Source organism: Balaenoptera acutorostrata, chromosome 3, assembly GCF_949987535.1.
Source record: "Balaenoptera acutorostrata chromosome 3, mBalAcu1.1, whole genome shotgun sequence".
NCBI classification, from domain to species: domain Eukaryota; kingdom Metazoa; phylum Chordata; class Mammalia; order Artiodactyla; family Balaenopteridae; genus Balaenoptera; species Balaenoptera acutorostrata.
This window is the reverse complement of record NC_080066.1, coordinates 18,444,573-18,470,790: the sequence shown is the minus strand read 5'-3', so window position 1 is coordinate 18,470,790 and position 26,218 is coordinate 18,444,573. Positions and strand designations below refer to the sequence as shown.

At 42.0% G+C, this 26,218-nt stretch overlaps 1 protein-coding gene across 16 annotated transcripts in view; it reads left to right on the top strand.

The window, feature by feature from the left end:
* PARD3 (par-3 family cell polarity regulator) overlaps window positions 1-26,218 on the top strand; it is a 635,042-nt gene that overhangs the window by 95,749 nt on the left and 513,075 nt on the right. For all 16 annotated transcript variants that reach the window (XM_057542617.1, XM_057542614.1, XM_057542615.1 and 13 more), the window contains exon 2: window positions 11,209-11,310. In XM_057542617.1, coding sequence (XP_057398600.1) covers window positions 11,209-11,310 — 102 coding nt within the window. The remainder of the gene's footprint in view (window positions 1-11,208; window positions 11,311-26,218) is intronic.

Sequence of the window (26,218 nt, the reverse complement as noted above, 5' to 3'; positions counted from 1 at the left end):
TAAACACTAGAAAAACATTCAGCATTTTAGTTCGCTTTAAAAGATCTCAGTTATTGCCTGAACTGCACAGGTGCCGTGGGCCGCTGAGGCTGCAGGGTGGGTCCCTGCCCTGAGGGGACTGAGGCCTGGTTTTAATGGTTATGGGTTGTATTTTTCTGCAGCTTGGAATCCAGCACTGCCAGGTGCATGGCTGGAATGAAACGCTTCTTAAATCTGTGTGTCTTTATAGGTAGCGTGGGGTAAAGCATTACTTCCTCATACTGAAGTTAGTCAAGTCTGTTAATTGGTGGGTGATATATTTTTCATTTTTTTCCCATTTATTAAAAAAAATTTATTTAAATTTATTTATTTTTGGCTGCGTTGGGTCTTCGTTGCTGCGCGCGGGCTTTCTCTAGTTGCGGCGAGCAGGGGCTACTCTTTGTGGTGGTGCGCGGGCTTCTCATTGCGGTGGCTTCTCTTATTGCAGAGCATAGGCCCTAGAGCGTGTGGGCTTCAGTAGTTGTGGCACGCGGGCTCAGTAGTTGTGGCTCTCGGGCTTAGTTGCTCCGCGGCATGTGGGATGTTCCCGGACCAGGGCTCGAACCCGTGTCCTCTGCATTGGCAGGTGGATTCTTAACCACCAGGGAAGCCCTTTTTTTAAGCAAAAAAAAAGAAAAAAAAAGAGACTCTATCTTGATCAAATTTTCCCTTCCACATTTGTCCCCTTGACGAACCTGTTTGATCCTCGTGCAAGAGGCAGTGTGTCAAAAAGAGCATAGCAGGAATTTAGAAGTCAGAGTCATGAGCTGAAACTCCCTTTCCTCTTCACCTGTAATTACATGTGTGATGATCTCAGACAGGTTAGGTTTCCTGCTCCCCTGTCCTCACATCTGCACATGGAGCTGAAAGTGTTTCCCATGAATGAGTGTTGTGAAAACAGTCACTGTGCATGAGTGGCCCCACCGCTGGCCCTTTGTGGAGTCAGGGCAGGGATGGGGAGGCCCAGAGCAGGCACCTACCTTCAGAGCTCTGGTGGTCACCACGCCTGGAAGGAGAAGCTTGGAGTTTGGGTGCAGAATCCTGTAGATCTACATTGTTTTTAGGGACTCAGGCTCATATGCTACCTCACAGCCCTCCTCCGGTGTCTCTGGCCCATCAGGTGACAGTACTGCCCACACCCTGCCTTGGGCGTCCCGACGCTCACCAGGACATGAGCAGGAAGATCTTGGCTGGCCCAGGTGAGCTGTTGTCTGGCCCACCCTTTCATGGGTCGTAGGCAGGTTTATCCAGGCGTAAACTCACTTTTTCCTGGTCTTCCAGACCTGCGGTGGTGCTCGGGATGCAGCTCTGTGGGTGAGCATGGAGGTGTTTCTGCTGGAAATTGGGTTCCTTTACACCGGAAGGGTAGAGTATCTGGAAGGTTTCTTTCCCCATAGCTCACGTTGTCTGGAATGTCAGCCGGGATAGTCACACTGCGGTTCTTGAGTGAGCTCTGGGGTCCGAGGATACAGGGTGAAGGGGGTGTTGATCACGACAAGGCACCCGTGTCCACGGGGTTTCTCTTGGCAGTTAGGGGAGCACAAGCCTGCATGTGTTGATTATAATTTCTGAGAAAGTCTTGTTGAAATTTTATTCTTTGCCCAATAGGGTTATTATTTTATTCATATATATTTTACACATTATTTATACAACAATATGGTGTTTTGTTCATTGTTCTGTGCTAAAAAGAGCAGAAGATGCTCTCTGCCTTTAGGGAACTTACCTGGAGATAACAAAACACCACTCGTGTACAAGGAGATAGGCTGTTAAGTGACAGATTGTGGTCTAGATGAACACCTTGGGGCTGGAGCACATTTCACAGAGGCAGTGGTTGTGTTCTGTATCAGGAGAGGCACAGACAGCCCGGGTCGTCGGAGCCACGGGGGTGAAAGCGTTCAGATGTGTGGAGTGGGAGGAGCTAGCGCTTACTGAGCACCTGCTCTGTCTCAGGCGCTGCTCGGAGCGCTTGGGATGGGATCCATGGGGAGCCCGGAAAAGCAGGCTTGGAGAGAGCATTGAGTGCTTGGCCAAGGACGTTGGGTTTTAACGTTTAGGATGTAGTGAGTCACTGGAAGTGACTCATCACGGGGCAGGGACACGATGAAACATGTGTTCTGTGAAGATGGATGTGGTTGCAGGATGTAGACAGGATTGGGAAGAGAGGAGCCTGGAAGCAGTGAGATGAGTTAGCAGGTGATTCCATTACTGAGAACAAGAGAAGAAGGAAGGGGAAAGGAAGGGATGTGTTCACTCGCTATTTAAGGTGATACAGTTATAAGATTGCACATATATGTTTGCTATGGAAAACCAGAAGGTACAGACAAGGGCTGCCAATTGTGTGTAGCCGTTGGTACCTTTTGCCCGTGTCTGCACTGTCTTCAGACTAAAGATGAGATGATACCTTCCATGATATTCTGTGCACAACATTTACATTGCTGTGTAGTGTTTCATTGATTGGATGTACTCAGCCAATTTCTAATTGTTGGGTATGTGGCTGGTTTCCTATTCTGTATTATTGTTTCTTAAAACATCTGATTTCATATCTACATCTTGACCATGTAGACAAACATTTTAAATTCCTGGGTTAATGGGTATGTTCAATTTTAAGCATATTGATACATAGTACCAAATTCTCCCTCCCTGCAACTCACCCCTAACTACCTCACACATCCCCTAAAAGCAAGAATATTCCTTTATATAATTACTCTATACCGCTCACATCCAGGGAATTTTCCAGTTATCAATTCTGTCACATGATTTGACAGATTCTTCAATTGTCCCAGCACTGTTTGGTTTTTTTTTTTTTTTTTTAAATAAATTTTCTCTCCAGATGCAAGAGCCACTCTAGGATCATATATTGCATCCAGATATTAGGCAACGTGGATTTTTTAAAAAAGAAGTCAGTGCAGTTGTGTTATTAAAGGTCTCATATTCTGGACTTGTCTGGTTGTTTCCTTGTGGTGTCATTGGACTTGATTCTCTATCCCCTGTATTTCCTGTAGAGAGGCTACGTTTATGGCTTGATTAGATTAAGTCTGAGGAGGATGTTGCTGCCAGTAGAAATGAAGATAATAAGTTGCTTTTAGGGGGAAGAAAAGGAATATAAGCTTCATAAATTAGAATTAAAATAGGACTTGATAAAAATATTGTTCAGTTATTAGTTGTTCCCAAACGGACATGCTTTTATTCATGGCATTAAAATTTCCTGGCAAGCAATCAAAACAAGCTCCCTGGGGAATTCAGACAGCTCCCAAAGTCACATGCAGTGAGAGAGGTCGATGTCTGAGGCTGGCATGTCTGGAGGGCTCTGGTCTAGAGATATGGATTTTGCAATTCTCTGCAAAGAGCTTAGAGGTGAAACAACTCTGAGAAAGAATTTGTATCTGATACTGACTGCGAAATTTGTATCTGACACTGCGAATATATGTATAACCACCTATATGGTCATCACAGGAATGTCAAACATATGTGTATGTATTCATGATGACGGTTTTTAAGATGTAGTAACAAACATCTGTTTGATTTAAGAAGTGTTCATGGGACTTCTCTGGTGGTCCAGTGGTTAAGACTCTGTGCTTCCATTGCAGGGTGCACGGGTTCGATCCCTGGTCGGGGAACTAAGATCCCGCATGCTGCGTGGAGCGGCAAAAAAAAAAAAAAAGTGTTCATGAAAGTGTTAACCCATGAATTTATGAGCTAAAACATAATACATAATAATACATAGAAGAAACACAAAGCATTTCAGCCTTGAGAAATGTCGATTCAGTCGGACCAGGGTAGAGCCTGAGATTTGGAACTTCTGATTAGTTTTCAGGTGATGCTGATCTGGGATGGAATCCCACTTAGAGAACCACTTCTTCAAATCATGGATGAGATTAGAACTGTAGTATAATACTTAGATGAGTGGTTTTTCAGACTTGATTTTTTAAACAGGCAAAACTTTTTTATTAAAATAAATATTTTATGGACCTCCCCATTATGCAAAATATTTAAAAAATGATGCTGTTGGGAAGAGATTGGGAGGAAGGGCTGTAGGAAGACAAGCGCCTGTGATGGTGTCTTTGGAAACCATCCGTGTGGGTCTGAGAAAGTGCTGGGAATGAGTCGGCAGATGTAGGGCTGAGTCCCGGCTGACAGCGTTTATTAGTTGTGACTTCTTGTCAGCAACTTAAACGCTCTGAGTCTCAGTTTTTTCATCTGAAAATAGGGATTATAAACCCTCCCATCACATTAGATAATGCACATGAACGCAGTGCAAATATAACTGGTGGTTACTGCATTCTCGTTCTTGCCTTGGCTCCGTCCCGAGCCAGCTCTGTGATCTCTTGTACATGATTTCTATGGAGTGGGGCAGGAATCGGGGAGCGTCCATGGCTCAAGCGATCTCTCCGTTGTTCTGAAAGTGATGTCACAGGTAGAGAGGTCAATAATAGGCTGATTTCCCACATTACTGGGCTAATATGCGACCCTATGAGAGATTATGTGCTGGTTCTAATAAAGCAAAATGCCAGAATGTTATTTCCTTGAAGTTGGAATTCACCTTTGGTTTCAGGCTGCCTTTTTCTTTTTTGATTGACATATTAAATGAAGCCATCCACTCTTCAAGGGAGGCAGCAGGTTTGTGGTTTGCTCTGTTGTGCTGTGGTGGTGAGGTGGTGGCATGGGTGTTGGGTGTGGTTTGGGGTGGAAAAGTGGGGGGCAGCGGAGTGCACTTACCACGAGGCACTGGCTAGTATTCAATGGTGATCTGCTGTTGAACAGCAGCTATGTTTTCTGCCTTTACTGAGAAGGCAACAAAAAATCTGTGTACTGTTACTGCAACAAAATTGAAAATGGGTCCTGTGGTTTGAATTTATACATGATAGGCATTTTTGAAGTGGAAATGATTAAAGTAGCTAAGGTCAAAATCACATGTATAGTCGGCCCTCCGTATCTGTTATGTGTGGGTTCTGCGTCTCAGATTCATTCTTATCTACAGATTTCAATTGAAAATATTTTTAAAAATTCCAGAAAGTTCCTAAAGCAAACCTTGAATTTACCCCTTGCACAGGCAACTATTTACATAGCACTTACATTGTATTCAGTATTATAAATCATCTAGAGATGATTTAAAGTAGACGGGGGTTGTGGTAGGTTATATGCAAATACTACACCATTTTGTACAAGGAACTTGAGCGCCTGTGGATTTTGGTGTCCTGGAACCAATCCCCGCTACAGATACTGAGGGAGGACTATACCACGTCTGTCTTGAAATACCAGTGATTCATTAAAAAAAAAAAAAGAACTTTGGAACATATTTTAAACGTCTTGTTTTTGGTTTAAGTAGATTGGAGAGATGCTTAACCAAGAGTGTCTAGCATGAGGCATCAGTGCTATTGATTGTGCTCTTCTATTGACTTGAACGAGGAAGTGCTTTCTTTCAATATTTGTGATGTCATTACCAATGACTTCATTTGTCCCGAGACACAGTTATCCTTGACTCATGGGACGGACAGTTGCTAACCTTGAAGCTGGGTGCCATGCCCATTATTTTAAGGCGTTTTTCAAACGGTTTCTCGTCTTTTTGCTTCTGAACATTATAGATGTGCAGAGTGAGATAGTTCTGCCAGGATTCTCATGAAAAAAGAGCGGCACCTCCTACAGAGGTTGCCGTTTCCAACTCTTGTACCTGATCCTTTCCATATTCTCCTCCATATTTCTGTATGAGTGCTTTTGTCGGTTCTTCTTATTTTTTTGCAGGGCCGGGGGAGGGTGGGGTCTGTCTTTTGACTCAATGTGGAAGTTTTAACCCTGTTTCACTGCCCCGGGCGTGCTTCGCCCCTCTCTCTCTCTGTCTCTCTCTCTGTCTCTGTCTCTGTCTCTGTCTCTGTCTCTCTCTCTCTCTCTCTCTCTGGCGTGCTTTGCCTCTCTCTCTCTCTTTCTCTCTGGTGTGCTTTGCCTCTCTCTCTCTCTCTCTCTCTCTCTCACACACACACACACACACACACACACACACACACACACTTTTTAGACCTCTTTCCCCCCAAAGTAGTTATAATTTTGATTAAGTACTTGACGTTCACACTATTTTCCGTATTAAAAGCTTCTCATAGCTGAACCATATATGACAGATACCTTGATTACTCTTTCTTTCCTTCACAAGTTTTGTGTTTTCCCTGAAATGAACAACTTTTTTTTTTTCCATTTGGTTGGTCTTCTATGAATTTGCAGCTGATTCCATCCCAGCTCTGCCAGCTGTTAAGTAGCATCTGGGTGTGTTTAGTTGCGTGCTTTCCCGGCCTAGTCTTGGGGATGGCTCCTGGCTGGACCACCCCCTGGCAGTTCTCTCCTGTGTCTGCCCCCTGCTTCACATGCCATGCCTTCCTCACTCACGGTTATGTCTTGGTTTTGTTGGTGCACATCCTCTAGTGTTCACTTGAGAAAGGGACAGAGAGGGTAATTTTTTAGAGACACTGCATTTCTAAAAATGTCCTTTTCTACCTTCGCTCACACTTTTCTGGTAGCTGTTGGCTGAAGTCTAGAATTCTATGTTGCAGACCATTTCTCTTAGGAGTTTTGAAGTCAGCATTCTGTTATCATCTAGATTTTGGTGTTGCTCTTGAGAAGGTCCAACCCATTCTGATTTCTGATTCCTTTTCCCTTTGTTGTGGTGACTTGTATTTTACTTTTTGGAAGTTCCTTCCTTCCTCCCTCCCTCCCTCCCTCCTTCCCACCCTCCCTCTTCTGGCATCTGATTCTGCTAAAACCTCACCACAAACCTTTTCCAAATCTTTTCAGTGAACGTAATCTTTTCCTCTTCTGAACTCACAAAGCATTTTTATGTTTAGTTTTCTTATGACTCATGGTCTGTCTCTTTTTAACTCTTTGTTTTATCTGATAAATTTTAATTTCTCACAGTAGGTAATGATTGTCAGTGCTTCACACATAGTAAATACTCAATTCTCTTGGATCAACATGAAGTTTCTAGTCTTACGTTTACAAGTATATTCTCATTTGAAGATTTGACAGGATATAGACCATTGCTGTACGCCATGGTTAATGCAAGAGTAGGGTACTGTTTCTATTTGTAGATGCTTTTCTTGAAACTCGCATGGGCATAAAATATGCAGTGCTTGTGTGTTACCCAGGTCACCACTCGCAAAAGCTCAGTATCTTGTTGTATAGTGTGACAATGCTCTTTATGGAGTGTGAGAGATTTCTTGAAATTTGGATAGGAGTCAGTCTTTCATTAAGACTTTTCCTGCACTGTATTCTCTTCCTGTGTCCTGGGATAGGGTGGGTATCAGCATTCTTTGCAACTTGCATCTTATCAAATCTCTGTGCTTTCATTCTAGCTGGTCATAGAAATGTTCCCTCCATCTTTTTTCCCAGTCATCTTGGGGGAGAAGCAGTGATTCTGTGTGTGGTTTTGCCTCCCAATTTCTTCTCTGGGCTTGGATCCATCCTGGGGAGCCTTGTCTGGCGGGGACATTTGCTTCTTGGTAGCCCTCTCTCCAGCCACTTGTTGGACGAACCTTGTCTCTCATTTCTTGCTCATGTGTGATGGATTTTTGTTCATCATACTGTAAACTTATTATTAGTGTTTAAATCTTTGGTTATTTTATATGCACATACCGTAAGTGAAACTTTTTTAAAAAAAATTGAGTGTTGTGTCATGTTTGTTTTTTTAACCCAATGACAGGTCTGGTCTACAGATTGTAGAATTAATGTTTTTGGTATTTTTAAAAGTGGCTTATCACAGCTTTCTGTTCAGGTACATTTCTAAGTTTCTACAGCCAGGACAGCAATGATTTCTGTTATTATTTCAAACTTAGTGTAGACTGACACAAAGTGGAATCAACGAATATGGTCTAAATTTTTTAGGAAAGTTTTCCCTCACGGGTACTTGACTGTTCCTTGAAAACACAGCGAGTGCTCTGGGTGTCGAGAGAGAATTGTGTGCATGAAGGCTGTGAGTTAAAATCTCCTGAGAGACTACCCTTCCAAGGAGTTGTATTTCTCAGTGGCAAAAAGCCTCCTTCCTGGTTTTCATACTGTTGCGGGAGGAGGTCATTTTCACGTGCACTGCTCAGATCTGATTTTTTAGTGTGCTGTGCTCTCTTGAGATTACTGATGATTCCCTCTTGGTGCCTTCTCTCCAAATGGTTGTTTCCATTCAGCACATGGTATGGAGTGACATTTAATAAGCACCAGCCTGATGAATGCCTTGATATGGTGTTGTCAGGGCTACTTGGCATAGCTGACCATTGAATCAGGACCTCTCTGGAGGCAGAAGTCAACAACTGAATCTCAGAATTAGACAAGCCTTGATCAGATCATTGAAGGATGTTAAGCCAAGTTTGCAGAGTGTTTCAAGGAGGAGGGAGTGACCAGCGGCATTGAATTCTGCTGATAGACCAAGGAAGATGGGTCTTGAGAACTCCTTTAGCAACATGGAGGCTGTTGGTGACCTTGACGGACAGTTTTGGAACCATGGTGGGGAGGAAGCCTGATTGGAACAGGGTTATGGGAGAAGAATCTGAGACGACAGATATTTTAAAAATTTGGCTGTCAAGAGGGTCGAGGTGTGGTAGCTCGAGGGCAAAGTAGGGTCCACAGAAGATATTGTACTATTATTTTAGCATTTGGAAAAATACAGCTTTTAAAGGCTCAAAGTTGACATCTGAGTACTATTTTCCATACTGTTATGGCTTTTAAAAAATTTTATTGAAGTGTAGTTGTGTTGTGTTAATTTTTGCTGTACGGCAAAGTGATTCAGAGAGATATATATATATACACACATTCTTTTTAAAAAAATATTCTTTTCAATTACGGTTTATCATAGGATATTGAATACGGTTCCCTGTGCTGTACAGTCGGACCTTGTTGTTTATCCATCCTCTATATATTAGTTTGCATCATACCATTATGGTTTTTAGAGACATTAACAGTGAGGCTGGAGATAGAGCTCTAACCTTTCTTGGGATGTTCCGGTCAGGAGAAGCTCTTGGGGAAGAGGATGGCTGAGGAGTCTTGATGGATGGGAATGGTCAGCCTGAGGGGTAAGGTGGGTCCCCAGGCACTGGGCATGGGAGGAGGGGTGCAGTTATACAGGGCACAGTGCGGGCTGTGAGAGGGGAAGTGGTGGGAGAGAGGCTGGACCCTAGCAGGTTTTCAAGTACCAATTTAAGAGGTTGGGAAATCTTTAGGAGGGAATTTATTTCAAAGGAGTAGCTCCAAGTGTTATAGAAAGGCAGTAGGTTGTGATCTCATGCGGAAAGAGTGAGGAGGATTAAGAGGCTTTAAGAATGTGTTTTATAAGCTACGTTTTAGAGGTCAGCCTGCTTCTGGGTGCATAAAGTTGCTTTAGAAGTGGAAGCTGATATTTAGGTTGATTAGGTCATCCGGCAGCTTGCTTGTGGTGAGTGGCTGGGGATGATGACTTTCTCTTTATTCGCCCCCAGGTTATTCATTCTTCTCCATTTCTCTTGGAGAGTTAATACCATTTGGTAAGGAAGAGTAGGAGTATAGTTTGTTTCAGGACTTTGTTCTTCAACAGCTCAACGATTCTAGAAATGACAAATTCTGGAGCCTGGCTTGACTCACAGCAGCGGGTTTCTTAAGAACTCTCTGGATGACATTGTAACCAGGGAATTATGCAGAGTAAGGACCAGTGAGTGAAGGGGATGCCAAGGGTGTGTGTGTGGTATGTGCGTGGTGTGTGTGTGTGGTGTGTGTTTTGTGTGTGTGTGGTGTGTGTGTGTGTGTGGTGGGGGGTGTGGGGGGTGTGTGTGTGTGTGGTGTGTGTGTGTGTGGTGTGTGTGTTTTCTACAAGCTTACTCTCCGTGTTCTAGATGAACAGTTGATTTCAGCACTGGATCTATTAAAGAAATCTAGATAGATAAGGGTACAAAGGAACTCTGGGTTATTGGTATAGTAGTTTTTATGATAATGTTTAATAACTTTGAGAGTTAGGGGCTGGACTGCCTTCTGTGCTGGTTAGAAATGACAGGGATTGATAATTCTTCATTTTTTATGTGTTCCATTTTTTGTGATTCTTAGTCATGGCTCTCTTAAAGATGCCCTTGGAGAGCTTCAAGGGTATGGATTGCCTGACCCCACCCCTGGAAGGTCAGAGTCAGCAGATCTGAGTAGGGTCCAGAATCTGTATTTTAACTCTCATTAATCTTGTGCCTCCTCTATCCCAGCCTTTCCTTTAAGAAAAAACTGTACCAAACATCACTGGTTAGGCTGGGAAAATGGAGTGTTACCTTGAATTGAACTTTTTATTAGTAATTCTGTGCTGTGGATGATTTAGTAGCTAACGGCAAAAGGTATAGTTTAGTATATTTTCATTTAAGTACACAAGAGAATGATTATAGAAGTTTAAGAACAACTATGTTCTCTCTTCACATAATTTTAGAGCTTGATTTTATGTTATATTGTGTGTATATGTATGTGTGTGTATATATGTGTGTGCACATGCATGAACGTGCACACACACACACACACCGCAGGTAGAAGTGTGTAACGCTTAAAATGAAGTCTTTTTTCTTCCTTCTCCCCCAGTCCCACCCACAGGGATAAACATTGCAAATTTTGGTGTGCATCCTTGGAGACATTGCCGTATGCACACATACAAGTGTATGTAACTTTGTCTTTACAGAAATAGACTCAAGCACACATGCTGTTCTGAGCTTGCTTTGTTTACTTGTGGTCTTAACATTCTTCTGTGTCAGTATATTTAGACCTGTTTGTAGGGGTAACTTTCAGCCACCAAGGCAGGCAACCTCCTTTTCTTCAGATAGGCTGTGACATGAGCTTTTCAGACACACAGTATATGTTGCTTGCTTATTAGAATATCTCAGTAGATTGGATTGGGAGGATTAATAAGTATTTCATATCGGACCATGGGAAACCCAGCGTACCTCAGAGGAATTAATATTTCGTGTGCAGAGAGTTTTGCTCGTTTCTGCAGTTCCTATCACAATAGTGTATTGGCGTCTGAGCCAAAGGGACGTGCATGCAGGAGTGACTCCATCATCAGAAAAAGAAAATTGACTCAACCAAAGAGAGGGAGCCACTTGGATTTTCAGTCAGTTGGGATATTCTTGATGAGGTCGATTCCCTTTCATGGCAGGAGGTTATCCCCGTGTAAATTGTTGCGTTCCCTTTTGGTGGTGCTAACTTGCTGTCTGTTCTTTCATACAGGATCCAAACTACTGGATACAAGTGCATCGACTGGAACATGGAGACGGAGGGATTCTCGATCTCGACGACATCCTCTGTGACGTGGCGGATGATAAAGACAGAGTGAGTGCAAGTCCAGGAAAGCGGCTCTGAGCGCATTCTGTGAAGGGGGGGGGAGGGCGTGGGTGGGGGGAGCACTTTCCTTCCTGTTTCAGACACATGTATTTTTAAAGGACATTTGGGCCACTCATACTGGTATGTTTGTTTTATAATAAGTATCATGAATCTCCCCAGGGTATAATGCTTTTCTTGATATCTGGGACTTAATACTAGGTTTTGAACTTTTAAAATTGTAGCGTTTTAAATGGAAATATCTTTAAGAGGTTTCCATGCCATCCGCCCCTTATTTTAACCAAATGTAACATCTTTCCCGACAACTCAGGCCTGTCATTATGCTCACTGTTTCCATGTGCGACATACAAGGTCTCTGTTCTGATGCCCGTGGTGGCCCATCCCAGCAGCTGGCACGGCCCGGCTGCATCCCAGCCTCCTCCCGGTGGGCTTGGCTTTCAGGAAGCCGCCCTTTCGTCCGTGGCTCCTCTCCGAGTGCCGTCACACTGCAACAGCACCTTCACTGTTGGCTGTGATGGAGGCATCACTGGCCTGTATCCACCCTCCTGTCTGTCCTCCTTGAGGGAATGAGGCAGAGGAGTGACTCAGAACGTGTTAGGAATCTGTGGCAGGATGTTGGGCTCTGGCACAGGAGTCAGCGGCTTCTCAATTGCTTGAATCCAGCTTTAGCAGGCTGTGACCACACCCCCTCGTGTCTGACCTGCTGTGAGATGCCGGGAGGGCTGGCGGCCACGTCCTCACCTGTTCTTCGCGGCCTGTGATAGCTCAGGGTGGGCTGCGCAGCGGGGTGACTGCGTGGGGTCGAGGAAGGTAAATGGCCCAGTGCCCACTCCTGTTCCTCCCGGGAGCTCTCCAACCGCTGGCCCCTTGCCTCCGGGGCTGTGGGCTGGGCGAGCGCGGCTGCTGTGCTTATCCCCGCCTGCATTCCTGACAGCATAGCGCCTGGCTCAGAACCGGCCGATGTCTTATGTGTTTTCTTGAAATCTTAAGGAAAATGGAAACTTCCGGGGTACCAGGTATTGTGTAACGTCACGGATGTTTGATTCACTAGCCCCTGCCGTCGTGGGGTTTGTTCCCTGCAGCTACCGTGGGCTGGGAGCATGTGGTGTCAAAAATGCAGAACTTTCCTGCCTGTCTGTGATTTGCTGCTCTTTCTCCTGGGGTCAGTTCTCCTTGTCAGGCTCTTCTGTGAGCCAGGAATAGGGTGGCTCTCAAATTCTTTTCCTGCAATCCACATGAAGAGCATCCTCTAGAGACTTAAATTATAGTCATCTTATTGTGCAGCTCAGCTCCAGAGCTTAAACTACAGAAATTTATGAAGAATTTAAACAGGTTGCCCTTTCCCAGCCATAATGCTGGAAAGAGATGAACTAATGTGTTGTATTGAACTTTTAATATTTTCTCTTCTCCCTTCCTCTTCCTTTTCTTTTTTCTTTTTCTTTTTTTGGTTGTTTTTCTTCTATAAAATAATACAGCTTCTTATGAGGAAAAAGAAACATACAAAGAAGGAAATAGTCACCTGTGACCCCCTTGCTGCTTAAAGCTCATTACTGCCGCTATTTGAGTGGGCTTTGCATCCTGACACTTTTTCCTTCAGAGACAGACACACACTTTTCTCCTCTTAAATAAAAAGGATTGAGTAGTAGCCTGCTTTTTTGGAGTTGATGATAAATAACATTTCCACATCCATTAACCATAGCTATGCCTACATAGCTGCACAGTATTTTCTTTTAGGGATTTATGTGCTCTTTCATGCGTCCTGTTTTGGATTCTTGGATTTCTGTGGAGGAAGCTGAGTGGTCCTGGGTATGTCTTTTGCACCCAGCAGCAGTGGTGAGCATTCCTGTTTCTCCACCTGTTTCTTTCCTTCCTTCCTTCCTTCCTTCCTTCCTCCTTCCTTCCTTCCTTCCTTTCTTTTAATTGAAGTGTAGTTGATTTACAATGTATGTTAGACTCAGGTGTACAGCAAAGGGATTCAGTTATATACATATACATATATTCTTTTTCAGATTCTTTTCCATTACAGGTTATTACAAGATAATGAAACCTGTTTCCTTTCTGATTGAACACAAATGTAGTTTTCCCCCGAGTTGGTACCATCCTACTTTATTCTTCAGCCCACATGGTATAATACACGCCGGGCAGGTTCACGGGGCACAGGTAACGCTCCTCCCTGCACCCCCATCAGTGTTCACGCTCCAAACACAGTTCACATTTTGAGTAGGTGGAGTATTGCGATGTAGATGTTCAGCCACAGGATTTTAAAAAAGAACTTTAAAACCATATTGGGACTTATTTTGTGGTCTTTTTTTTTTGGTGGGCATTTCATGTGTACTTGAAAATAACGTGGACTCTGCAGCTGTTGGATCTATAAAGATCAACCAGGTTAAGGGGTTTGATGTTCTTGTTTAAATTTGGGGGCAATTTGTTACTCAGCAACTGAAAATAATACACTCTTCTTTCAGCACAACCATTAGATCGCACATAAAAACCAAAGGTAAAGGAAACTGTGTAATGTAAAACAGCTGCATATTGAAATCATAGGATAAACAAACCGTGTTTTAGATTTTATATTCTTATGTGAATTTGATGATAAATCTACATTTTCTGGAATCTTTTATTATATATCCTATGTAGGTTAAAAAAAATCTTTTAACCTGAGAAAAAGGTTTTAAATATTAGTAAGTGAAATAAGTTTTCAGACAATTATACATCATGTAGATTAAATTCAGTTTTCAGATAGAAAAACGGTAGAGGGTACAAGGTACTGCTGACTAAAATAGTTTTTAAATCATTGTTTTATTTGTTCAGAAATATTTAAATATGTGTATGTGTATAATTAATTTAAATTTTTGAAGGAGCATCTTAAAGGACCCATTTTAAGTTATAACTGTGAAAATATAATTAATCCAGAATCCCAGCACCCAAATTCACCCGTGTTGTTGGATGCATTATTCAAAGTGAGGGACTGTGTGTAGTGAGTTGTATGGCTCTTTTCCATGGTTCTGAAACTTGATTCTGATTTAATCACCCTGAAGTGTTTTCAACTTTTCTTGGCAGTTTCTCTGGCTAAGGATCTTGACACCTATTTTGCTTTTAGGTTAGAAAAACATTCTCCTAAACAATAAAATTCCTCTTTAAAAACATGTCCTGTTTTAGGAAACTCCTCTGGGCACCTGAATTTTATTCCCCACCCCACCCCAGGGTGCTATTTCTGCTCACAAACTGTGAAAACAAGGCTTCAGTGGCCCTGCCTTCCTGTCCGTCTCTGTAATGGGGAAAACTCTCTCAGAGATACAGATTTTATACCTGGTCACTGAATCTGTAAAATTATGAAAAAATATTTTTTAATACAGGGAAATGAGGATTAAGAGGCAAAATTCAAATGATCACGGAAGAAAATTGAAGTATCTATTTAGCTGTAATTTTGCTCATTATCCTTTAGTTATTAGAGTTCAATGCACAGCACTGAGGAAGTTTTCATTTAGTGCTGATACGATTCCAATTCTAGGGTTTACCCAAATGTATTCAAAAATGGTGTGAGTGTGGGTTGTCTTGTGTTCTTGGAGTAGGTTTGATTTTCTGAGACATGGAATATCTAGGTCTACTTTGGGCATGAAGGCGTGCCCTGTTTGTTCATCCCTTCTGGACATTGCTGCTTCCAGGCAGGGTTGTTGCTCTGTTTACTCTTAGGATCTGATTCTGTCTTCTCATTGACATTCCGCCAAATTGTGAAAAGCTGAAGTGGATTTCACGCCATCCCCAGCACCGTTTACAACAGCCGTAATGCGAGCCTTCCTGAGTGCTGCGCTGCGCTCTGTCTGAATTTCTTCCTCGTTTGCTCTTCATTATTTATAATTTACTATCGGTGAGCCTCTCTCAGTTCTCTGTCCCTCCCGTCATTCCCTCTGTGAACTACAGTAAACTTAGTACATAGACGACAGAGTAAAAATCCTGGGCGTTCACTCACTTCTCCCTCCAGTCTGGCACCTCACACTGACCTTGGGTGGAAACAGGTTTCAGGGGGAAGTGACCAGCGCTTAGAGTCGGGGTGGGGGGAAGGGTGCTTTTGGCAGTAGGGGGGGGATCAGCAAGAAGAGTGTCTTTTTCTCACTCACACCATTGTCTTCTCTTTTATGTCTTTGGTGCTGAAGGTGATTTAAGGTGTGGCATCAAGCATTTCCTCTGTCACACTGGGATGTCATTTTGTTTTGACCTAGAATGATGTCATGTGTGTTCTGTTTTGGGGATGACCTTGGGAAATAATCTTCCACTATTGGTGTCCTGCTTTTTGTACGAAGGGTTGGATGGGATAGCAATGTAAATTCTTTGAAGAGTTTGTGTGTTTAGAGTGGGGTCCAGGCACCGTGAAGGGTTGTTGTGGAGACTGTTGATTGCTGCTTGTTGGAAAGAAGCCAGGATTCTCTGGTGGACAGTCTGGCCAGTGTCCTCCCGTAGAAGAATGTGGAGAAAAAGAAACTTTTAAAATGTATTGGGATTGTGGGCAAGCAGCAATTTCTACATGTCAGTGAAAGCTAGCACAGAGGCATTTATGGAATAGACAAGTCAAAGCTGCAATGTTGAACCAAAGCTGAGTGTCCCTCCCCCTGCTGGATAAAGGTTAGGTAGAGAATTTTTTCAAACCAGGGTGCCTGAATAATAATAATAATTTAAAAGATAGCACATATAATAATTTTCTTTGAAAGAAAAGACTTAGTCTTTTTTTTTCTTTCAGTATTTTTAATTAATGTAACCTGTTTGCTGAGCACCTATTGTGTGCCAGGCATTGAGCTTAGTGCTGTGATACATTGTTGAACAAAAGTAGCCATGTTTCCTGCTCTACTGGGGCTTATGATCTATTGTGAGAGTCAGAATTTCTGATAGGTAATGATTCTGAGGAAAAGGACCGGTCCTGTGGAAGATGTGCCCAAGCTCAGGGTGAAGCAGGACTTGCCTTTAAAAAAAATGCGACCCAGCTGGAATCTGAAGGACAGCCAGGTGAGAACGAGGGGGTGTTAGGGGATCAGATTTACATGTGAGAAATATCCCCAACTGAGTGTGTCAGGAATGGATGGGCAGGAGGCAGAGTGGACCCAGGGGGGCCAGTGTGTGGGTTTTGGGGGAGGTGGGAGACGGATATGGAGGAGAAGGTGGAGAGGTGGGGAGTAGGTAGATCTGAGGCGGCTTAATAGGTAAATGTGATGGTGAGGTTATTCCCCAAGGCGGGGAGTGCGTGCTGGGGGGGTGACTTGGGACCCAGTGGGGAGATCAGGATTTAGTCCTGATTTTAGTCAGTTGGGGTGCCTTGGAGGTGTCAGTTAGGCAGTTGGATATTTGGAACAGAAGCGCAGACCGATGTGTGAATCTGATATAAATTTGTTAAATCAGATTAAAACAACATTCAAAATATGGTCTAATTTTAGTGCAAACAGTTATGTACATTGGAAAGGGTTTAAGGGACCGACTGAAATAGTTATCTCTGAGGGTGGAGTAGGTGAATAACTGGGGATTTTGTTACTTTCTGTTTTTTAATTTCTCCATAATTCTCCTTCTGCCTAATTCCAATATGAAGAGAGCATTAGGCAGTTCTAAATTGAGGTTAGAATATAAACATCTTTTTTTTTTTTTAACTTTAGTATGAATTGGCATAGGGAAGGAATGATTTAAAGAGTTTGCCACATTATATGTATAACTGATTCACTTTGTTATAAAGCAGAAACTAACACACCATTGTAAAGCAATTATACTCCAATAAAGATGTTTTAAAAAAAAAAGTTTGCTAACTTGGAATTGAAATAATTTGTATAAACAGACTTCGTTTAACTAGATGCCTTGATTAATTTCCTCCTAAATGGATTTCTTTGAGTTAGGTTCTAAAGAAGAAAATATTTAAATTAAGTGCCAAGTAGAGCATTAAATGGCTAATTAATTAACTCAAAGGGATTATTTCCCAACATGTAAGTATTTCACGAGTACCGGTTCGCCCCCAGCTCGTCAATTTGTGGGTGGGTGGGTCGGGGAGCACAGGGCCAGGTGTAGCAGAGGTGGTGATGGGTGAGGGGTGTTAGTGCAAGGGAACAGAAAAGGGGGCCCGGGCCCTGCACGGCCCCTCGGAAGCAGTGGGAGCTTTGGAGGTGGGGACTCTCTGTAGAGTCTTGGCTTGTCAGCCTTCCTGAGGGAGGCAGTGAGGACTTTGCTTGGCTGGAGCCGCCCGGTGAGTCAGGAGGAGTGGGGGACAGTTATCATGTTAATTGTAGGCTAGGGCTTGGTTGCCTGGTCTGCTGCATGTTGCTTTTCTATTGCTCCATCAGCAAGGTGCATCTTCTTTGCGGGGTCGGGGGAAGGAAGCCACACTGCCTGTGTCTGAATTCTGGCCCCATGACTTCTTTACTTTATGAGCAAAGTATTTAATCTCTCTAACCTCAGTTTTCCCATCCCTAAAGGGAGGTTAATGATTGTACCTACCTTACAAGGTCATATTAAGTTTAAGCCTGAGAATCTGTGTTAAAGTTTCAGCGTTGTGCTTGGCAAAAGTAGGACCCCAGGAAATGGTAATAACTGTCCTCATTGTTGGTCACCATTGCTACCGCCATTCATTGAATTAGGTGAACTAGTCATTCTTTAAATACCAGTGTCTAATGGTTTAAAAACAAACAAATAAGCCAGGCTATCTTAGGTATTTGTTTCATAAAATGAATTTCTGTAGATATTCATTTTCATTTACTTATTTTACATTCCTGTCGCTTTGAAGAGAGCTTGCTACATAATAGGTGCTCAGTAACAGTTGAGGGAAGAAATATGTTATTTTCTGCGTCTTTAGAATTTGAGGATTCCTAGTATGCTATCAGTATGTATGTTCTTTTCTGAAAAGAAGCAAAGATCCCAGTTTCGATTTTTAGTATTTAGGAGCCAACAAGGACTGTATCATTAAAAACCAAAACAAACCAAACCAAGAGTCTTGCAATCAAAAGCAAAGGCAACAAAAGCAAAAATAAACAAGTGGGAATACATCAAATTAAAAAGCTTCTGCTCAGCAAAGGAAACTACCAATGATAGGAAAAGGCAACCTACAGAATGGGAGAAAATATTTGGAAACCATATATGTGACAAGGGGTAACGTCCAAAATATGTAAAGAACTCAAAAAACCAATCAGATCAAATAATGGACTGAGGAGCTGAATAGACGTTTTTCCAAAGAAGACATACAAAATGACCAACAGGTACTTGAAAATGTGTTCAACATGACTGATCATCAGGGAAACACAACTCAAAACCACGGTATCACCTCACACCTGTTAGAATGGCTGTTATCAGAAGACAGGAGACGACAACTGTTGGCGAGGGTGCGGAGGAAAGGGAGGCCTTGTGCACTGTTGGTGGAAATGTGAATTGGTGCAGCCGCTATGGAAAACAGTATGTAAGTTTCTCAAAAAAATCAAAACTAAAACTACCAGAGGATCCAGCAATTCCTCCTCTGAGTATTTAGCCAAAGAAAATGAAAACATTGTCTTGAAAAAATGTCTGCTCTCCCATGTTCATTGAAGTATTATTCACAATTGCCAAGATATGGAAACAACCCAAGCGGCCGTCCACGGATGAATGGATCACACACACACACACACACACACACACACAGAGGAATATTATTCAGCCATAAGGAAGACCAAAATCCTGTCATTTGTGACAACATAGATGGACCTTAGGGAATTTATGCTAAGTGAAATAAGCCAGAGAAAAAGAAATATGTATTGTATGATCTCATTTATATGTGAAATCTAAAAAGGCCAAACCCGTAGAAACAGAGATTATAATGATGGTGGTTACCAGGGGCCGAAACGTGGGAGGAAAGGGGTGATGTTGGTTGAAGGGTGCACATTTAAGATGAATAAGTTCTGGGGAGGTAATGAACAGCATAGTGATTAGAGTTAGTGATACTGTATTACATACTTGAAAGTTGCTAAGAGAGTAGATTTTCAATGTTCTCACCACAGAAAAGATATGGTAATTATGTGACATGATACAGGTGTTAGCTAATACTAAGGTTATAATCATTTTGCAGTGTAATAAGTGCATCAAATCAACACTTTGTACACCTTAAACTTACACAATGTTATATGTCAGTTACATCTCAGTTAAAATTGGGGGGCAGGGGGAAGGAAGGCCTTGTTTACAGTCTTAAAATATTACTTGGCCAACACTGACAATTCTCCAGAAAAACAGCACATCTCAAAACAAGTGCTCCAGAATAAATGCTGTGAAAAGCTGTTTTATAATAACTTTCAACTTTTAAAATGTTTAGGTTTTCTTTTCTCTCCTATCTAGAGTGAAATGTATACAATTCAACTTTTCAGGTATATAATAAACTGTTTTCATCACAAAAAGGAAAAGAAGGAGGAAGGTAGATGACTGTTGGTTTCTTCCTCATTAATATTTTCTGAATAATTGGAGAAGTAATTATAGATGATAAACAAGATCATCCCATTCATTCATTCATACAGTTATTCATGTATAATTATGTAGAAAATAGCAGGGTTTTTTTCCTCCTGGATTTTATAGTAAAAGAGGAGGAAAATAGGAAGAGCCTGGACCCTTTGATCCTCTTATAATTCCAAAATAAGTCAACTAATAAAACTGAAGCCTCATGTGCTATACACTGTAGCAGGATATGGCTGTAACTTTGTATCAGCCCTGAGAGTTGGATAGATGGTAGTGTCCTTGGTTTGAGAAGAGGGAGAACCAAATATACTTCCTGAATCCGCAGGTCTCTTTCGCTTCTTTGGGCGATTGACTGGTCCCAGATAACAAACATTTTTATCGTTGGTTGGGGTTGGAGAAAGAGGCTAGTTTAGCTAGTAAAGATATATTGATTTTAACGACTGTCTTTAATTTTGTTAGATCACTTATATGTAATCTTCTTATATGAGTGTTTGTTAAAATGCCAGGAGGTTAGTGCCATGTATAATTGTATCCCAATTATTGATTCCTATCACAATTATTGATTATTATCACAATTATGGATGCCTCATGTTCATGTATCAGACTAAAATTACAGCATCTGTTTGAGCAAAGGTTAAGCAGATCTTACAGACTGACTCATTCCTTCATTCATTTCATCTTTCTGACATTCATTCAACAAACGCTTTTCAGTCTCTAATATACTGGAGAAACAGCTGGAGGTGCTGAGGGAATATCGTGTTGGGGGGTGTCCTCTTATCTCACAGAGCTCTCCTTGCAGTGAGGAAAAGAGACTCCAAAGGCAGTGAGTCTGGGCAAGGACAGCTCTCAGGAGGAGACAGGAGGGCTGGTTCCAGTGGCTGAGAAGGAGCCAGATCTGGGAAGAGCTGCAGGCAGTGAGTCTGGGCAAGGACAGCTCTCAGGAGGAGACAGGAGGGCTGGTTCCAGTGGCTGAGAAGGAGCCAGATCTGGGAAGAGCTGCAGGCAGTGAGTCTGGGCAAGGACAGCTCTCAGGAGGAGATGGGAGGGCTGGTTCCAGTGGCTGAGAAGGAGCCAGATCTGGGAAGAGCTGCAGGCAGAGGGAGCAGCGTGTACAGCAACCTGACGTGGAAAAAAGGGTCCTGGATCCTAAGCGGACGAGCGTGGCATGGATGCAGCAGGCAGCTGGGAGAGGGGAAATGATGGGGTTGGAGAGGAAGGGAGGGGTATTAAGGACTATATTAAGCAATTTGAGATTTGCTACTAAATGTAATAAAAAGCCCTTAAACTGTCAAACTGCGAAGTGATACAATTAGAGGTGTATCTTTAGACGGTTGCTTTGGGAAGAATGCATTGTAGGTGTGAGCAATGAGCGCAAAGAAGACAGAGTGAGGGTGATTTTAGAGTCTTAACTGGAGCTAGGTGGGGGGTACTTTGGAGGTCCATTTCGTTTAAATGCAAGATGTCAGGGTGGAGACATTCAAGTCTCTTTCCTATTGAGATATTTAACTGATTTTGCAATGCCTTTGAGACATCCAAGCAGAGATGTTAAGTAGGTCATTGGACATATAGTTCTGAAGCTCAAGGGAAAGATTGGAGTTGGAGGTATGAATTTGGAAATGACAACTATATAGAATAGATGGTATTTAAAGGCATGTGACAAATAGCGTTTCCACGTGGCAGAAATTTGCAATCATTCTAACCTAGTCATTCTAACCAGTCTTTATTGGTTCCTCCAATGGTGCACACCTTCAGCTTAATACTTGCCTTCACTGTGATGGAAAATCCTAATAACATTTTAATTAGGAAATTAGTGTTAAAATGTGGAAAATGAACTCAAGTTCTTCTGAGTCAAAACATTTGAATGAGAGTAACATGAAATTTAGATTTTGAGGAAAACAACTGAGTATAAAAGGCTATAAAGAGACAGCTCAGGGAGATGACTCCTCAGACATGAGGCAGTGATAGTATTATTTCTAAGACACGTGCAGAAAATCCCACTCAGAAAGCCTTGAGAAATTTGTGAGTGCTATAACCATTTGATCTTAGATGGCAAGCACCTGACTGCCACTCAGGAAAGAGCTTATTTAATATAATAAAGGCACATAGTATAAAGCCAGAAACTCACCTGGAATAGTGGAATCCTAGAATCTGTATCCTGTATTTCAGAATTCTGATAGTCCCTGCACTGGAATGCCTAATAGATTGCTTAATTTCTTTCAAAATATTAAGCAACACTTCTTTTTAAGGGGACAGTCAAATGGCGATTGTCCTCAGGCATTTTGTTATTAGCAGTAGTGTGTAGTGTCAGCAGAGATTTCTCAGTACTAGGAACTTGAGACTGAAACCTAGCTGCAGTCACATTATTATTATTATTATTTTTTTAATAACAGCATCATTTTCTTTAATTTGGCTCAGACATGTTTATTGAGCACTTGTTCCATTCCAGGCAGAACTTGAGATGTTGAAGGGAATAGGAAATGCTTGCCTTTGGGGATCCATCATAAAACAGGAAGATGAAAATGCTAACAAAATATTTTGCATCTAAAACACTTTTGTTCCACATTCTAGAATTTGGTTATCTCTTTTCTCTCTCTTTTTTTTCTTAGTCTAATTTAAAGTAATTCCAAGTACTTTTAAAGCAAGAAATGGTCCATAGGTAGGTGGGAATATTCAGGCTGGATAAGTTAGGAGGTATGTTCAGCGTCCAGACCAGAAATGCTTCTAATCCCTGGCAGTCTAGTGGTTAAGAGTTGGTGCTTTCACTGCCGAGGGTCCAGGTTCGATCCATGATCGGGGAACTAAGATCCCACAAGCTGAGCGGCATGGCCAAAAAAAAAAAAAAGAAAAAATAAGCCTTTCCCTCCCCCAGAAAGGCAGTCTTTTTTTTTTTTTTTAAAGGATTTTCTTATTTATTTATTTATTTATTTGTTTATTATTTTTGTCTGTATTGGGTCTTCGGTTCGTGCGAGGGCTTTCTCCAGTTGCGGCAAGCGGGGGCCACTCTTCATCGCGGTGCGGGGACCGCTCTTCATCGCGGTGCGCGGGCCTTTCTCTATCGCGGCCCCTCCCGTTGCGGGGCACAGGCTCCAGACGCGCAGGCTCAGCAATTGTGGCTCACGGGCCCAGTTGCTCCGTGGCATGTGGGATCTTCCCAGACCAGGGCTCGAACCCGTGTCCCTTGCATTAGCAGGCAGATTCTCAACCACTGCGCCACCAGGGAAGCCCTAGGCAGTCTTGAATAAAGATAATTCTGCCTTCAACTGACATAGCAGATGACTACTTTGTTTAACATTGTCCCCTTTAAAATTCCCCTACTTGTATGATTTTTCAGCTAGATATTCTGGTATAGGCTAATGTTCGGTTATGTAGTTTTTTCAGTTATGTAGTTTGTTTAATGATTGGTGTGTGTTTTTAAAAATAATATTGGTGTGCCACTTGTGACAAAAATAAACTCTTAGGATTATGAGCTCAATTTAAAAACATTACCTTGACTGTACTTCCTTTCAGTCCTTGAGTTAGGCTGTGTGGGTCCCAAAGCACTGAGTTTTGTGGGGCTCTAGTGTTAATAGTACCATGAGTATTAATTGTGTTGTGAATATTTGTAGTGTTCAGTACTCACTAGAAACTGAGTTCTCTGAGTTCTCATCTACCTTGTTTTCCTGTCCTTCCTCGCACTCAGCATCATTCAGTTAGACCTGAGATAAACTGCATGAACAATGCTCTTGCTGCCTTCAGAAGGGACATAAAATGCCCTCCTCTGCTTTCTGGGACAGAGGATGGGTGTTCCAGACTCCTATTTCATTTTTCTTGTGAATATTTTGTCCTGTACTTTTCTGAGTAAAAGTATTTGAGCATCAGATCACTCCACTTCTTATTCACTGGAAGAAGAGAATGTTCAAGGAGTTTAGAAAATAGTCCTGCTGAGTAAGAGGGCTCCTGCTTTGAAGTAGGGGTTGGGACTCCATTCTGTCCTAGAGCTGGCTGTCTGTTTTGGCAAGGAATGAGTTAAAGAGACTTCTTTGAACCTGCTGTGTTTACTCACATTCTGCTGACTCCAAGGTGTGTTGCTACACCATGGTGTCACTCCTGACAACTACTCCTGGCCTGTTTAACTGGTGAAGGGTGTTTTCATTTGATGCAGTGGAAGCTGTGTCCCTGGTCTCCCTGCTGTATCCAAAGTTCTTGCTTCCATGGAGGGTTACTTAATGGAGAGGGTTCTGTCCTATATTTCCCACCTGTTTGCAATTTGTTGCCCTTTCTAGAGGACTGAGCAAAACATAGGCTGTGTATCTGGGTTTGGGGGACTGTTTATCTGGGGATCATTTTTTTCTGTAGTTAGTTTTGGAACCTGAGTCACTGTGGATTTTGCCTTCCTAATGGGTTGAGATGGCAGACAGATTGACAAGGAAACCCGCGAAGAACTATTACTCCTCTTCTGGAACCTCTCGGAAAGATTCAGTGAAGACACTGAGGTTTTCAAGGTCATTGAACCTCAAAAGAGTCACTGCAGAAATCAACAAAAGGAAGGTTGGTACATAAATTTCTTATCCCTCTAAATTTTCTTTGGAGTTGAAAATAGTTGCAACTTTTGGAAAAAGTTTCTTGATTAATTTGAACATTCTTTTATAGTTTCAAAAACATATTGACATTTTCTGCACCATCAGTGGGTTTGTGAATGTTTATTATCTATTTGTGTGTATGTTTGTTTATTTTTTACATGGGTTTAAATTACTCACTGTCACAACACAAGGTCCTAATGTTATCAGAAGATTCTGATTCCTAATGCGAACTCTTCTCCTAAAACATTGTTTTAATGAGGACCCTCATGCTACCCAAACATCTCACTGAAAGGATTAGTTGACTTTTGTACATAAACAAAATATTAGAATAAAAGCAAATTAGTGTTTATATAATTTCATAGGAATATTCCATAGGACTATGTGGAATTAAACTGATTTTTTCCTAAAAAATAGTTGGAGGCTATCACGCGGAAATGTAAATGATAGGAAGCGATTCTGGCTGTGTGCTTTCTTGTTGTTTTGTTTTACTATCTATTTGTTGAGTATGTAACTTGAGGCTGTTCAAATAATACATACCACATTTTTTTTTAAATAGTATTATCTGTTAGAATTGAAAAGATTCCTCCTTAATATTAATATTTTTGGAGGTCTTTTTCAGTTACTAAACAACAATAATAATTGGTAAAAAGTCAACTAACATCTCACATAGAATGTGATTTTTTTTTCCTTTCATCATTTATTTTTGGACAAGTGCCATGGCTTTTGTGTGCCCCCCAGTGGCCTTTTGGTAGAATGGTTATTTTTGAGCTCCGTTAACAAGTAGTCACGATTGACATTACAGAGAAGTGCTTCAGAACGACTTCCTCCATATGATTCAAATTCAGCTCAAATACGTGATATTTATCTGGCTAGTTTCTGAAGGATGTGTGTTTTGGAACATCTCTCAGTGGTATATAGAAGTGGACACTTAGGGGCTTCCCTGGTGGCGCAGTGGTTAAGAATCTGCCTGCCAATGCAGGGGACACGGGTTCGAGCCCTGGTCCACGAAGATCCCACATGCCACGGAGCAACTAAGCCCGTGCGCCACAACTACTGAGTCTGTGCGCCTAGAGCCCATGCTCCACAACAAGAGAAGTCGCTGCAATGAGAAGCCCGCACACCGCAAGGATGAGTAGCCCCCGCTCGCCACAACTAGAGAAAGCCCGCACGCAGCAGTGAACACCCAACACAGCCAAAAATAAAAATAAATAAAATAAATAAATTAAAAAAAAAAGAAGTGGACACTCAAAACTCATATGTATCATCAGTTCTACACTTATTTTGGTCCTCACATGTCTGCTAAATCTTGAGTCATTTTAATTTCCTCTTTTCCCCCTTCTTTTCCTTGTTGTCATGGAGAACCTTGACATATCAGAAACAAGTCAAGTCTGAGACATCCCAAATCACTCACCTTTTTCCTCCAGCAGAAATCACAACCCTAACAGATGTTAGGAATTCTCAACAATCGTGATTTTTTTCAGTGTGACAGTTGTTTATGTGCAGATCAGTATAATTTGAGTTGAGGACACAGATTAAAACCTGTTTTTAAGAAAGTAAACCATCTATATAGATTATACAGAAAATAATACCAGAAATGAATGAGGAAATTAAGGGCACTGATTCAGTTGGCAGAATCTTTTCTCTTCCGCCTTGAAGAAGCATCAGGTTGAAAACTCTGCTTGAACTTGAGCGCAGGGGCCTGCATGCTGGAATCCCGTGCTTGAGAATTTCAATGTGAGTGCCCTGTCTTGTCATTAAGGATTCCACAACATTATTTATAGAAGTAGGGTGTTCACCTTGAGTTCTCTGCCAAAGTCCAGTTTGTCTAATTAAATTCTGCTGAGCGTTCCAAACTTCCTGCCTGAAACAACTTCTAATTGCTTGTAGTTCTAGGGGTGGTAATA